This window comes from Grammomys surdaster, unplaced genomic scaffold (genome assembly GCF_004785775.1).
Source record: "Grammomys surdaster isolate TR1022 unplaced genomic scaffold, NIH_TR_1.0 278, whole genome shotgun sequence".
Classification (NCBI taxonomy): domain Eukaryota; kingdom Metazoa; phylum Chordata; class Mammalia; order Rodentia; family Muridae; genus Grammomys; species Grammomys surdaster.
In genome coordinates, this window is record NW_021604719.1 from 571,985 (window position 1) to 588,884 (window position 16,900).

Consider the following 16,900-nt stretch of genomic DNA (forward strand, 5'->3'; position numbering starts at 1 on the left):
TCAATTTGGTTAACAATACAACCCTGCCACTTGGTAGCTGTAAGTGTGGGCAGGTTGCTTCAGGATTAATAATCAAGTGCCGCTATTTGTAACATGGGCATCATAGCAGTATCTACTTCATGGGCTTAGTATTGGGGCACAATGAAATGTGCTTATAATCTGTCTGCCAGAAGGCACAGCTTAATAAATGTCTTCAGTAGTTACTGTTGGAATGTAGCACTGGGCACAAAGTGGTTTGCCACCATGATACAACTAGAATGGGAGGGGAAAGAACTTGCTTAACAGGTTTAAGAAACAGCTAGAGTCAACCATAGGGAGAGTCACAAAAAATCAGTCTAAATCAAATCTCCCTCGGTGTCAAGGTAACTCTATTTTGATAGAATTTGCTTTCATATGGGTTTGTACAGACCTTGAGAGTCAGAAGGAACAACTGAAAATCATCAGAGACACTCCATTTTGAAACAGATCTTAGAGGCTGTTATGCTAACGGCTGCCAACACTACTCTCTGGGTCATAGTGGAGAGACATGGGTAAGTGCTTTGGCCCTTTTCCTGCAATTTCTGAGTAGCTGTGTGTGTGTGTGTGTGTGTGTGTGTGTGTGTGTGTATGTCTATGTGTGTGTGTTTGTGGGTGTGTGTGTGTTTGTGTGTGTGTGTGTGTATGTGTGTGTATGTGAATACATGTGTTGGGAGCATGCTTAGGGGTGGGGTGGAGCATAGATATTTTCTGACTGTGATAACTAGATGTTTTAGGCCATGGCCTAGCTTGAGGTACCCTACCTTCCTACTTTCCTACAAAACAACAAACCCACCTTTGTCAATGCCAGCAGCCACTATGGCCCATATGGCAAGTTGTAAGTCTCTTACCCTGCCTTATTCACATGGATTTGAGCTCAAATCTCAATTTCATGCATATACCAAACATTTAGTCTTAATAAGAGGCAAGATAGCAATACAAATTTTGAAATTAGAAAGACAGGAATTCAAGTTCAAGCACTGACACTTATTAACCTCTGTTAGGCAAATTGCCTAACCTTTACAGCTTCAGGTGTCATGCCCCTAAAAATGAGGATCACTCTGGTCCCCCACATTACAGGTTTATATAGAAGATTCAATTATGTCAATGGCCTCTGGAACACGGCAGATGTTTGCTAAGTGTTAGCTGCTTTAATAATTCCAAGTGAATTAGTTCATTAAGCTACCATAGAACACAACTACTATTGTCCCCCTGGATATTAGACAAAGGAATCAGCTAACAAGAAGAGTAAAAATACCACAATTCTCATTCCTAAAAGCCTAAAAGAGTCCAGACCTTGGGGTTTGTCGGTAGCCTAGCTGCCTGGGGTCCCATAGAGCATTCCCTGATCCCATAACTGAGACTCCATGACACAGACAAATACAATCAGATAATGGCAACAATCAATAATGACAACAGAAATTATTATTTATTTTCATAAACACAGAATATGTGCGTCCTGCTGTGTTACACACATCATATGCCAGTATTTACTTTTGGGGCAGTCAATCAATGAGAGCTCTCAATATTCGTCCGCAGAGGTAGGAGGGGGAAGATGGAGCTAGGGATGAGAAATTACCCACGGCAGAGTGACACATTCACCAAGTTAATCTAATCCAGGGGGGCCGTTGGGGGCCGTTGCCAGCCTGTGAATATGAAACAGACTTGATTGATTTTCACTGCAGAAGCTAAAACTCCATTGTTATTTGCAACAAATATCAGGAAAGGTGAAGCCATGGAAAGATTGTATATCAAGCATCCAGTGCAGCCATAAATCAGAAAATGAAGTTCAAAAAAATTAAAAATGCTCGGAGGAAGGCTATTTCTCTGTCCTAAGAGGCCTTGGTTATTAAAACATAAACCCCAAATTAAAACTAGGGGCAGTGAAAGCCAGTCCTGACTCAACCAATTGTTTGCCTTGGGACTGATCCAGCTGTTTCCTCTTATGAGGAACTGGACTCTTATCACCTACACCACCAGAAGGAATCAAACAACAGCACACATTCTCCTGCCTCCCAGGTACAACGCCCATAAGCATTTTAGCCCTGAAGACTGGTCTGGGAAACCCCATCCTCACCCTGAACATCCTCCATTCTGTGCATTCCCTGAGTTGCCATGGCAACCTTATGTGTTACTCTCAGTAACTGAGAAGTAACACAGAGCTTCTGTCAGTACTTCTGTAAGTGTGTGCCAGAGCTACTCACGAGTTGCCTAGGGAGAGTATTATCCATGCTGTCAAGACCAGAATTCCTTGTGATGCGGTCCAGCGAATGTTTCTAAAAAGTGTGTTGGGTGACCACGAGGCACACTGCATTCTGAGAGCCATGGCTTAAACTGATCCCACAGGCAGCTTGTTTCCTCTCTGCACCCCAGATACAGAGTGGCTCATTTGTCTTTCTGAGACTGCCTTTATAGGAGCCGGTTTGTGTGGTGCCTATCATACATTCAGTATTCAAAAAGTTTTCATCCTTGGATAAATCAAGGGATTGAGCCAAAACAGCTTTTATCATGTGAAAGACAGGATTCCAATGTACACAAATCTGTACTCTGCTCATGGGTCTACTTCTTAGTATTTTTGAGTTGTCAACCTAGCACTTACCTCTCTGCACTTCAGTTAACAAATCTCTAAAATGGGTGCAATGCCTAAGTCATAGGATTATGAGAAGGAAAGAGTTGTAGAATATACATAAAAACCGCTTAGCCCCAAGCCTATCTTGATGAAAGACCGAGTAAATGCTGTTATTATTTATCAGCATAAACTGGTAGAGTGTCTAATCAGCTCTCTTAAAAATGGATCAGGTAGTTAAATTGTAGTTTCATTGAAAAATTTTCTCCCTGGGCAAAAGTCATGGAAAAAAAGAATGAAAAAATTTTGGGAGAGACTAACTTGTCTAACTTCATAGAAACTTCTCAGAAAGTTGAGGCAGCAGCTGGTGGATGTTCGTGCCTGTGAGGCTCTGGCCTGGAGCTGTCTAAATAGCCATCCCTGTGATTTGTGAAGATCACAGTCACATCAAGGGGAAACAGGTAAGTTCTGCAGATTCAAGAATACCTGACTGAGAGGTGGATGGGTGTGGTTATAGGCAGGAGGCAGGAGTAGGAACACAGGGCAGCAGTAATCATCCAGGGAAGAGCTGGCTGGTCCCTGTGAAACTACCCAATAGCAAAGTAGCCTTTTCAGAGTCCTCGGGCCTCTTAACACAAGCTCATGAGTTAAGGAAGTCTTGATAAGGACGTCCAAGAGATGGACATTAATGATGAAAGTTTCCAGCAGTATGGCCACAAATTAGCATTTTCTTAGAGAGTAAAAGCCATGGAGAAAATAAATGAAAGAGCCACTATTAGATTTTGGGTCAGTAGGGTCTGAGTGTCAGCCTTGCCATTTTAAAGTCATGAGACTGTGGGCAAATGCCATGCTTCCTCTAACATTTAGTCTCTGCCTTGGTGTAATCCATTCTAAAGACAAATGGTGACCTACTGTCCAGCACGTGCCTGCACTGCTCCAACTGTGGACGCTTCACCACTTCTCTTTCCATAGTGTATGCTCTTCTGAGGGATGAGGAAAGGCAGGCAATGAACAAATGGTTTATTAAGTTATGCTCAGTGCTAAGAAGAAAGATCAGGCGAAGGATGAGCAGAGTGACCGGAAAGGGGTATGCGCCATTTCTCACCAAGTATTCCAGGAAAAAGCCTTTGATAAAGTGGCACCAGGGTGACAACTGACAGGAAGTCTATGGCTTCTGATGACTTGGAGAATAGCACAAGCTTCCTGGCAAAATTACTGTACTGAGTCAATGGGTGTAAGGATGTAGAAGCCAGAACCTGATAATCAGAATGCACCCCAAGAAGCAGAGCTTTTATCATAGTTATTTAAATACTATTTCCATTAGCTGTGAGTAGAGTCTGGATGAAATCCATTAGAAAACTTAATTCATATTATCTCTCTCTTCTTTCAGAAAACAGGTTATGACAAGTCACAGTGTGAGAGCTCACACCTTCGAGAGTCTATTTATAACAGGTTTAAAGGCAAATGTCACCCTGGCCTAGGTTCCTAGGGCAATGTCAACCAACTCTAATGAGGCACACAATATCTCTAGGCTCATGCCACTGGGAGAGAGTGTCAAGGGTGATTTCTTACTATCTAGCTTCCATCCATGGCTGATTAATTCACTTGAATACCAATCCTGTTGCCTAGAAAGGGCTCTAAGGGCCCACTGCCCCTGGGAGTCTAGAGGAGAGAAGTATGGAGGAGTTGCTGCATACAGCTGCACAAGGACTCGACACATTTGTTTCTCCATGTTGTCTTGGGAAACTTAGTGACTGTGAAAACGTGAGCGAGAGAATGAGTGAGCGAGCAAGTGTGTCTATGTATGAGCATGCATGTGTGCGTGTGTATGTGGAGTATTATGAGCACCTCTGACCAGGTATAATAAAGGCACCAATTACTAAGAATGGCATTTTAGCGGCTGGAAAGATAGCTCAGTGTATAAAGTATTTGGTGACAAGGGCAAGAATTAGAATTGAGATCTTCATCTCCCACACAAATTCCAGTTGGGCATAGCTGCCTGGCTATAGTTCCAGCTCACAGAAGGCAAAGCCAGGGAGTCCCCAGAGCAGCTGGTGAGCTATCCTAGTGGAAGTTACATGTGAGCTCAGCATTCAAGTGAGAGACCCTGTTTTGATGAATAAGGTAGAGAGAAACTAAGGAAGACACCTTGGAACCAGCCTTGGGCTTCCACATACATGCACACATGTGAACATGTATACACACCTGCATACATGCCCATGTTCGCACATACACATGTACTCATACAAATGAACATGCATGTACACTGTACTCATACCACACACAAACACATACATATGAGAGAAAAGTATTTCAAATGCCCTGATGTATGAATATAGACTCAGAGTCCTGGCTTTGGTTTAGGTCTGAGCTCTGAAATGACAAGTAACTGAAAGACAGAAGCGAGTTGCTTTTTCTTTGGGTGCCTGTATCACATTTAAGGGTCCAGTAGCAAAGTATACCAATGTCTCTTTTATAACCCCACAAGCTGAGCATAGAACTCCCTTCTTGGAGCTTCTTGTCATGCGCAGTGGATTTAGCTCCTGGGACAACATGCTACAAACAAGAAGTATAGTGTGCACGTGGTATAGCAAAGACTCAGCAAATACTAGATTCCAGCAACTTCCTTGCCAAATACCTGCCCACTCCTCTTCACCGTGTGTTCTGAAGATGAACTGAGGCATTAGGTAAGAAAGCATCCAGCGGGTGTTACTCAATTATCTTCATGATTATCTTGGGGATATAAGGATGCTGAGCAGGGAGACATTCTTCTCCTGGGCTCCTTCGGTAACAAGTGATTGGGTTTGAAAGAGCATCTTCCATTAAAAAAAAAAACCAGATGCATGGTTTTGCTTTTAAATGCTGAGCCTCTCAGAATTGAAAAAGGATGGGTTCGTTACACAGTGAGGATTAATTAGCTGTCGGGTATTATTAAATGTTCCCACTCTCAAGACCCACGTGGAATCGGATACTGTAGAAATGAGCAAGTGGAAATCTTTGCATGAGAAGGGGGTGGGGGTCGCAATTGCTGGCAATGCAGATTTCAGCTGCAGAGTACGTTGATAAGGAGTAGTGTATTTAATGTCACATTGGAGTGTTCTCTCTTTGGGGTCACTGTTCTGAATCTATGGTTTTCAGGGTTGTGTGAGGGGGTTTTCTTTTTGTTGTTGTTGCTGTTTTTGTTTTCTTCTTTCTCCATCAGGCCTTTTTGGAGCTTTAAAGAGCAGAGTGTGGGATGTGGATGTTTATACAAACTGGGTGTTATTTTAAGGCCTCAGACTGAGGAGTGGGGTAAAACATGGGTGAAATAATTTTTTTCATGAATATGTTTATATTGTTGTAATTACTGCTCATGTGATTGAAAAGTAACAGAAGCTGAAAAAAAAATCACAATTCTAAGGGGGTTGGTGAATGATAGAATCCAGTGACCACAGACCCTGGTCTTTTAACAAACTCCAGTGTCAAGTGCCAAAAATGCAAATTGGGTCTCAGAATTCGAATTTCTTTAACCCTCTGCTCAACAGCTTAGAAGCAAGGAGGAAAAAAAATATGGAGAGTGTGCCATCCAGCGCCACACAGCTGGTTACAAACAACTGGAGCTAGAACTGTTATTTTCTAACTGGCAGCTACACCTCTGGGCCTCTGTCAGGAGTGATCTGAAGCTCACTTCATTAGCAACATCGTCTTGCCACAGTGGAGCTCTACTCTAGTGGGAATGTAAGTAGGCCTCTCTCCTCTGTCACTTGGATGGAGTCTCCAAGGAGTTAGACATACATACAGAATCCCGTAGGATGCCATTGGCAATGGAAACCACACGGGGCAGGACAGATGGCCTCTGAAAAATGTCATGCACATAAGCAAACAAAGGCAGATGTATCAGTTAACACATTAAAGATAATTTCAGAGGCACCAAAATGCATTGATGTCACATTAAGAAATGAAAAGAAAGTACTCGCTTTCAGAATAATTTGATCAAAACTGAGCCCAAATTTAAATTTTCTCTCCTTGTATCTTCCCTTTGTAGTATGTGGTTACTGATTTGTCTGTAGTCTGTCTGTTGTATGTGTGCATATGTACATGTGCCTGATGTTTGTCTGTCCCTAAAAAATGGGGTTTTCTCTGTCTTTATTGAACAGCACAGAAAAATGTGGCATGGGATAGAAATCTTTAACAGAGTTTTACAAGGGAAAACGTTACCCAAGTGACCCAGAATGGCAAACACTACTGCAAACAGACATTATCAGCCTATATCTATTTTGCTTCCAACATTTATGGTGAATATTTGCTTTAACACTGCTTCCACCCCATTGGCTGCTTTCAGCAAATGATTACAACACACACACATACACAGAGACCATTACTCTGGGTCAGGGGCAATGAAGACTATAAAACTTATGATTTGCTATGCATAGTATGGTTGTTTGCACTGCTCTTTTAAAGGCAGGTTAAACTTCAACAGATCAAGTACATGTACAGTAGGACAGTAGGTTAAGTACATAGTCTCAAACGATCTCAAGGTGTATTAACTTTGCTTCAAGGTCTGGACAAGTTCAATCTCTTTGAATGCAAGACATATTTTTTGAACAACATATCACTACAGGCAGAATCCATGGCAGAACTCAGGGGCACTCAGTCCATTTGTTTTCTTCACAGGACTGCCATGGACTGAGGGATAAAAGACAGTTTTAATTCCTGTGCTATTTCTGGCACAGTGCTTACTACCTATTTATAAGGGGCTTGTGGAATGAATAAGATAGTATAAAAAGAAAAACATGACCTTTCTTTCATACACACACACACACACACACACACACACACACACACTCACTCTCTCAACAAAATCAGAGTAAGAAAAAGGATGCTATCAGTTCCAGATACTACACAGGCTAAGTTCTTTATCACATATACAATGTCTCATTGGATCTGCATAAGAACCACAGTGGATAGTGACCACTGTCACCTGTGTTCTACAGATGAATCACTGGAGATTCAAGGTTTCAAGTTGTAACACCCACTATCCCTAGCGGGAGAGGAGTGCAGTCATACGTCTAACCCACTTCAGTCCACTTGGACCTTCCTGCTCTTCATTATGCTTCTTTGAAGTCTCCCAAACCTCTGCACTTTTAGAACAGCAGGGTAGGTGGACACTGCCCCAACCTGGTCTGATGCAGGGATGGGGAACTTGCATGAGAATGGAGCAGCCAGTCTGTAGGGGCTCAGAAGGAACACAACTAAAGACATAGTACCCAGCAGTACAGGATAAGTCCCAGTAGCCCTAGTTCTATGGGACAGCAGAGTGTTTGAAAGTATCTGATGAACAAATAGATGAATGAATGAATCAATGAATGAATGAACCTGTGAGTTGATTAAGGCACACAGTGATCACCAGTGGCCTCTTCTGCTTCTGTATCCGGGTGGGACCCTCTCTCCCCACTGACATGTGCTTCATGGATGGCTGGTCCCTTTTCAGGTTTGGCTCTTTGTACAGCAGCTGGTGTCTGGAAACACATACTTCACAGGGCTAGAAGTCCTGTGGGGTTAGGGCTGGTCCCAACATGTTCTTACTTTACTGTTTGCACTGAACAGATTCAAAAGAAACCACCCAGTCTTAAATCACTTTTACCTATCACTAGAGAAGTGGTTCTCAACCTGCGGGTCATGATGCCTTTGGGAGTCAAACTACCCCTTCACAGAGGTTGCCTGAGAGCATTGGAGAACGCAACTATTTGCATTAGGATTCACAATAGTTACAAAACTACAGTTATAAAGTAATAAGAAAAGTAATTTTATGGTTGGGGGTCATCACAACATGAGGAGCTATAGTAAAGGGTCTCGGTATTAGGAAGGTTGAGACTACTGAGCTTCAGGGTCTTCTCTGAATGCTTCATTCTAAAAATCCATTTTACTAGCAACCATCTCTGAGGTCCTTCCAGGGTTTCAGAACCAAATGCCATCTCTCTCTCCTTTGAACAAACAACAACTCCATTACTATCTCTGAGCATGTGTCCTACTCTGTGTAGAGTTAGGGGCCATTTGAGTGTGAGTGCTTGCAATGGTCCCCTCCTTACCAGCCTATGAACATCTGGAGGGCCTAAAGGAAGCCACACAAGCTGAGTGCAAAGTCTACATATGTGCTGAGTGTGACAGCCCCAGCGGAAGGACTTTCTACCCTTTGCCTTTCACATTCACAAGTTCATAGACAACAGGGCTCTTAGTTGCCAGAGAAAGAAAGGAAAAAATAACTTGTCTGACTAAAGTTCAAAAGGATTAAGTGAAGGCTCTGTTTTGAATACAGTTTCCTCCAAAAAAGACTCATGTGTGGAAAACCTGGTCCTCATGTTGGTGGATCTAATCACCCAAAGTGAATGGATCATACATGTTTTCATCAACAAGTCAATGTGTTATTGAGCTCATAATATGGTGGAATTATAGGAAGGATAGGGCCTAATTGGAGAGAATAAGTCTGAGGACATGTCTCTGGAGAATATCTTGTCTCTGGCTCCATCTAGTCTGCCTGTCTCTTTGCTTTCCAACCACCATGAAATGAGTCCTCTCTACACAGGACTGTTAACATTACTATCTGCCTCAGCACAACCTGGAAACAATGGAGCCAGTTGACCCTGGATGAAATCCTGCCAACTGTGGTCTAAATCAAATGGCTCTTCCTTTAAATAGTTTGTTAGTTAAAATAGCACAAAGACAAATGCAATAGCCATGTATGATTCTGGTAAGTGGCAGGGTACAAACCCGGGTCTGTTAGATTCTGAAGCTTGGGCTCAGAAAGGCAAAAGTCAAACTTTCCATCTGAGTAGCCTTGAGCCCCTTAGTCCAACTACAGAAGGTGTTCAAGACATGCTAGGTAATGTGACTAGACAGGCTAAGAATACAGCAACGTATGGCAGTGGCCATGTGGCAAGCCTTTGGGAACAAAACAGAAACATGGATTTGTAGTCATTAGGGCCTGGCACCTTTCCCGCTCCTCCATCTGTCACCAGAGATGGGTAGGCTGAGGCTCTGCCCAGTGCCTTCAACCACATATTATAGTTGTAATCTGCTGCTGTGGCAAGCACATGCCCAACTTCAGGGGAGCAGTCCCCTCTCCCCTGCTAGTCCAGGCTGCTGAAAGGCGTGGCTGGAACAGCAACACTCACCCGAAGGGTTGTGATGGTGGAAGGATCCCGGAGCCGGCCCTCCTCATCTTTCAGGTTGTAGCCTTCTGGTCTCTTATCACGCTCACTGACTTTCCACAGCTTCACAGTTTTATCTGTGGGGGACAATCAGAAGTCATGATGACAGGGCAAGGAAGGTGGTGATCAAGGTAACAATAGTAAGAAGGGCTATAGGAACCGGCTCCTCAAAGTTCTGTCCTACATGAAGCTCATGTCATTTGAAGGCAAAGCTCACAAGGCAAGACAAAATCACAGATTGTGTTGGCACAAATGGCCTTCCTTGATGATGCACTGTTAGAACATATACCTTACATTTAAATTTGACTCATTCAGTAAAAATATTGATTGAAACTGAGTAAGAATAGTCACATGTGTAGAGTTCACTTTGTAAGTGTTAGCATATGGACAATTTTAATCTAGTGTTTATGATTACTTTGGGCAGTAGGACACTGTTACCATTTCCATTTTTTAGCATCTATCCTTCTTAAACACTGTCCTCACCATGCACACGAAGGCCCTTCATAACCTGGCACTCTTGGCTTCCCCAACTCTCTGATACTGCTGACCATTCTGTTTCCCAACTCCCTGTGCTACTGTCACATGGCTTTTGTCTGTACCGAGGGAGCTAAGCACACTTCTGCTTTAGGTCCTTTGAATGTACTGTGCCTTCTGCTATTGTCTATCTATCTATCTATCTATCTATCTATCTATCTATCTATCTATCTATCTATCATCGATCTATATCATCTATCTACTTACTATCTGTCTGTCTGTCTATCTTCCTTCCTTCCATCTGGCACTGAAGGTTAAACCCAGAGCTGTAGATGCTAGAAAAGTTCTCTGCCAATGAATCATCTTCCCACACTCTCCTCTCTCTTCTCTTCTCCTCTCCCTCACCTCTGCTCCTTCCTATCTTCTTTCTCTCCTGCCCCATCACTTTCCTTCTTGCTGCTTCCTGATAGTTCCCAACTATTAACTTAGAGTTTAGACTGTTGTATCACCAAGCATCTCTTGATGACACCTGTCCTTTTCCATAGCAATGAAAGAAAAATGAGAACTCTAATGTCTCCAGGTGCTGACAGCCCAAGGCAATCTGGGACTCTGAGACCTGGTAAGGCATGCTCCACCCAGGCTCTAAATTCTATATTTTTACAAAACATGTTTGGGCTAAGGCAGTCTTGTTCATGTGCCATATGGCCTTGAACACCTTCCTTATCAGATCACCCACCCTCAGTCCATGCTTGTCTTTGCCTTTCCTTCTGAAAAGCACGGGCACACTTAGTTTCTCTGTATTTGTCTCTATTGGACAGGGTTTGTTGTAAGATATTGTTGGGCCTAATTCCTGCTACTGCCTAACAGCTGTTAGGTCTCAAACCCAGGACAAAGGGTTGAGATGCCTATTAACATATCAAAGCAGACTCAGCTGCCACGGTCTCCCAGCATCCTTCAGTCCCTACCTGTTTCAAGAATCCTCCTGGTTAGCATACCCTGTCCCTGTCCTGAACTTTGCACCCAAACGGTGGGACTGCCTCTTCTCCCAGCTCCTCTGGCCCTATATAGCTCAGCTGGTTTGTCTATGGGAGTCTCTTGGCCCAGGGTGTCTCTCTTGATCCATGGCTTCTCTCTCGACCTACTCCCACCTCCATCTCCTCCCATGGCCTGGCTCAGTCTGGCCATGTTCACTCTGGACTCTTCCAGATACCTTTGTCTCTGCCTCTGGATGTTTTCTCCCTCATATCTACAATAACCCTTCTCCTCCACCACACCTAGGAGCAGTCATGGCCTCTTTTTTTTTCTTTCTTATTTTTCATTCAACAGGCATGCGGCCAAGGACTATGGTCCTTTCGAGAGGGCACGTACAAAGTAGTCCTGGAGTCAGAAATGATCATCAGGAAACAGGAGGTGCCCACTTAAATCTCAATTTCAATATGCACACATCCATGTATTTCAACATTACACAGTTGTCACTCTGTACCCCAGTGTATTTGTAAACTGGTAGAAATGTCATTTTTCTTATGGGGTGTATTAGGAAGGAATGAATCAGCATGTTTAACTGGGTTTGGCTAATGATAGTGTCCAAATAGTAACTGTCATTAGAATTGGCATTCTGTGCCAAACATCTACAGTAAGAATAGGTAACTCTCTTGCTTTGTCATCTCATAAGGATGTCTGCATACTTCTATTTTCTGGGGAGAGAAGCTGTCCCTTTCATTGCCTGTAATGGGACTTCTTTGGTTTTCTGTCCTGCCTCACTCACTACTCACCAATCTCCACACCACCCCTTCCCAGGTTCTTCACTTTTGGGGGGTATCACTCTTGCAAGCAAAGGCACATGACCTCACAGGACTTCATGACTTCACGTCTTATCCTTAGAGGTTTTAGAAGTATTATGTTTTGGGCTGTCAGCGACTATGGGGACATTTTAGTAAAAATCCATTTTCCCACATCTAGGTATTATTTGGGCTTCCAAGCCTTTTCTTGTGTTTGGCCAGACTGTTCCATGGATTCTCATCTTTGCGATCACTCTGACTTGTGCTTGGAGGAGAGCCTACCCCAGCTGTGAGCTTAATTTAGAAATTGCTAGCTCTATGCTCGCATCCCTCTGGTCCCAAGCTCTCCTGAGATCCTGTTCACATGAGACTGCTTTTTTAGAGTGAGGTTAACCACGGACCTCATTCATGGTCACTTGATTTGTTCTTCATCAGCTGTGGCTGAGAACAATCTATAAGCCAGTGAGTTTCACCACCAAATCTTTTCTGTTTCTTGGCTTTGAAAGGGTCTAAATCCATTTATTTGAAAGGCATTTTAATCTTATATTTCATATCATAAATGATAAATTGCTGTAGAGATAAATAGAAATCACAGGGCTAACACAAGAATAAAAGTTAGTCATATGACTTCCAGTTAGAAAAAATCCATGATCAAAACTTTGTATATATTCTTTTTTAGTTTTTGGACGGTGTCTCCCTTATGTAGCTCTGAGTAGCCTGGAACAGAGACCACTTTCATTTGCCTGCCCAGTGCTGGAATGAAAGGCATGCTCCACCATGACCATCTCTTGTGAATATTCATCTATTTCCTGTATATAGTATTTTTGAGACAAGGAACTACAATGACATTATGTATACTAAATTGTGTATTTAATCATTTCCCTTCTTTTATTATATAAGATGTACCTGCCATTGTAATTGAAAAAGGAGAATGAGCAGAAAGGTTAAAAAGAGAAAAACTTCCCTTAGTTCCAATAGACTAAGATTATGGCATACATTTTCTGTATAAATTTCTACTATTTTCTTGTTTAACAAGTAATATGCCATGTGGGTAATATATGCATTTTACCTGAATGTATATTTTATACTGACAGCTATCCATGTATTTACTGAATATATGACATGTAATGTAATACACAACAGAATATAATTTGTAGTAAGAATGTGTTAACAACTAAAAGCCTAATATTGGGAGACTTATTTTTAAACCACAGAAGAATCAAATCATATGAGGAAATAATATGCAGTCATTAAAAATCCATTTATGGTATTTTAATAAAATATCAGCTAGAAAAGTATTTTTGTTGCTATTTTATTAAATGTTAAAACCTGGCTTAAAAACATTTTATAGAATATATCATATTTCTGTTAACAAATACATTATTTATACCCTTTTCTTTTTCCTCTAAACACTAGCAGTGATTCTCTCTGTCTCAGAATAGGCACTGTCTTTGTTTTGTGTCCAGGCATTTTCTTAATTTTCATCATGAACACCTTAGCACTCTGCCTTTCTCAGCATACACACCTAGGCAGGATAAGTAACCCAGCCAGTGCAATGTGTCTTTGTGTGGCAAATAACTTCAAGGTCTATTTTACAATGGAATGTGAGCTTTACTTTTCTTTAAAAGTTCTGAAGTTAAAAACCTATTCTAGTAGAATTAGTAGCTATACTCAACTAATGAGATAGGCACCCTGTTCCTCCAAAAGATAATTGATGGAGAATTCAATCCAGTTCCCTAGGGTTGTGTTGCCTGGGGTCATACTTGACTTTATTATCACAGCATTTTCATTTGACTCAGAATCTTAAAGCTTTGTGGGGGGAAAAAACTCTAAGGAGCATGCAGCTGTTAATATGAGAAATGGCATTTTCTTTCTTCTGGCTTGTTCTCTGGGTAGTTTATCATCACGTGTGGCAGCTTAAAACACAGCATTATCATTTATCTTTATGTTCTCTTTTATGTAGTAATTCCCATTGTCTTCCATTAATATTTGAATGTTAACACTATTCGGCATGGGGATGTGCTTGGATTTTTAACCTCAGTATTCGTATAGGAAAGAAGACTGCATGAGAACATGAGAATTTTCCTTAGAAGAGTCAGTTTGAGATGCAGTTGACATGTGAAATAGCATCCCAAATGGGAAGATAATATCCTTGTTAATCAAAAAACTATTTAAAAACTCAATTAACAGAACATTATGCTATATAATTAATCTTCATTGAATTTCACTTTCTTTCCCATCCCCCCCTACAAAGCACTTAATAAGGCTTTGGATTTTACTGCAATAATCAATAGGCTAAATTTCATAATATAATGTAATCTAGCTATGGAAGACAATCAGACACTTCTCTGCTACTGAAGTAATTACATTAAAACTACCACATTAAAACTTCCATTCTGAGTGGTATGAAACAGCAAAGTCCTTGCATGAGACATGAACAAAGAGCAACCACAAAGAATCAATGGAAGTACAGTGGTTTGGCCTCCAAGAGATCAGGGCTGCAAAGAGTAAACAGGACAACAGAACAAAACAAACATACAAATCAACTAACTTACTAACTAACTAACTAACTAACAAAACCAGATGAATAACGACCTGGTCATATTGAGGTTTGCTTGAATAACTCCCAAAGAGCTAATCTAGAATTATCATATTTTTTTATTTATATGCTGCCTTTATATTTGAGGGATTTGGAGACCTTCTAAATTATCTCTCTCTGTCTCTCTGCCTCTGTCTCTCTTTCAAAATTAAAATGATAAAAGGAACAAAGTGACAAGTGACCTACAATGCCCAGTCAAGGCTTAGTAACGGGAAGCCTTTTGCTGTGCATCTTTCTCGTCTTTAACAAGGAATATATGCTAGATTGTATTATAGACATTGCCTCCATTTTTCTGTTCTTGATATGACACCCTTAAATCACATTTACACATGTGTTCCACATAGACTCACAGGTGGTAAAATGAGTCACCCTTTCACTTTTTTCCTTGCTCTTTAGTTTTTCTCTCGGAATCCTCTGGTTACCATTTGCCATGAGCATTTGTCAGTAGGGACTGAATTCCAAACTGGCTTTTTTTTCTTTCTCCTGGTCAAAATCCTGCAGTGACATCAGCTTCCTCTATTCATATCACTTTATAGCAATATAAAGGACACAGAGAGTTTGAAGGCAGATAAAGAGACTGCTTCTTGATCAGCTTTTGGGAGCATCCCTAGCTTCTCTGGTCTTGTGCTCTGGGCTCAGAACTTGATTTTCTCAGATACACAGACATCTGCTTTGCAGACCCGAAAATATACTCAGGGATTAATAACTATTTTTCAAAATGCCAACAGCATGTCGAGTTTCTTGAAATGCTTCCCCAGAATAACATGCAATGAATCTTAAGACAGGAAGTCACATTCCCCAAACACCTGCAAGCAATCCACACTAGGAAACTGCCGATAACGGGCTCCACAAAATTGGGTCATAAATTCGATATTTATAAAGTGAATAGCTACTATTTACTGAGTCCAATTCTGTGCGCACTATGAATTCTGCTAAGCGTCTTGCAAATAGGGTTTCTAAGTTTTTCACAAGCCCACAAGGGACAAAGGAACACTGAGGCAAAGGGAAAGTTACAGGTCAGGTTGACTGTCTCTGAAAATATCAAATAGGAGAAAAACAAAACAAATAAAACAAACAAAACAAATAAAACAAACAAAACAAATGAAACCCTCCTCCACATACCGTTGGTAGACAGCAGAAAGTAAGCTGCGTTTTGTTGAGGGAGCCATCTTATCTTATTGATTTTTTCTTCTATTTCTAAACTTTTCAGGTAATCGAACTCAGGCTCATGGCTCTGGAATGTGCTGTAAACATTGTATTCACCCCTACGATGAACCTGGTTTTTACTCTGTAGGAAAGTAAAACACACACAGAATATTAAACCATTTAAAGCATGTGCCAACTCACAGATTCTTTTTTCCCTCTGAAAAAAGCCAAAGCCATTAGGATCCCGCTGGGTGGTTGCACTGGGAGGTTGCATATGAGAGAGAGAGAGAGAGAGAGAGAGAGAGAGAGAGAGAGAGAGAGAGAGAGAGAGAGAGAGAGAGAAATCAAGCCACTGCAGCCCTAGATTCAGCTTTGGTTTGCTGGTACCAGAAGCATGCACTCTGTTGTCAAATATCAGAAACACACACACACACACACACACACACACACACACACACACACACGCGCGCGCGCGCGCGCGCACACAACCTATTTGAAAATTATATGTTTAAAACTATACTAACAAGAAGAATAATATATCATAACATATACATAGAAACAAGAAGTTGCCAGGCATGGTAGTGCATGCCTTTAATCCCAGCACTCAGGAGGCAGAGGCAGGCTTATCTCTGTGAGTTTGAGGCCAGCCTCGGCTACAAAGGGAGTTCCAGGAGAGTCAGGACTGCTGATACACTGAGAAACTCTGTCTCAAAAAACAGGGAAAAAAAAGGAAAAAAGAAAGAGAGAAAGAAAGAAACAATTTAAAATAAGACTTTGCAATCAATGCAAATAGAAGATCTACTATTAAATTTTTGTGCATTTTAGGAAGTGCTGAGAGGCCATTCTGTCGAGATGCTCTCACACACCTATAGTAATCCCTATGGAAGGTGCAAAGCTGTAGCAAAGGCAGCCTTCAATGCTCACAGAATCTCAGAGAGGTAGGCAATGCTGCGAGATGGACCCCAGAGGCTCAGAGATGTAAGTGATTCTTCTAGGGTCACTCTGCTCATAAGGAGTGATCTGAGTATCAATCCCTCCGCCATCTCCCCTTTTATCCAGCGTAAGTGATGAGAAGACATTCTGCACATGTGCCTATCTACATCATGAGGATGACGGGCTTTACCTATGACTTTCC

General features: G+C 41.6%; 1 protein-coding gene across 1 annotated transcript in view; it reads right to left on the reverse strand.

Annotated features, from left to right (window-relative positions):
- The window catches only part of Ppp2r2b (protein phosphatase 2 regulatory subunit Bbeta), a 252,962-nt gene that overhangs the window by 83,452 nt on the left and 152,610 nt on the right, over positions 1 to 16,900 (reverse strand). Inside the window, 2 exon segments of the mRNA XM_028777169.1 lie at positions 9,733 to 9,845; positions 15,742 to 15,907. Coding sequence (XP_028633002.1) covers positions 9,733 to 9,845; positions 15,742 to 15,907 — 279 coding nt within the window.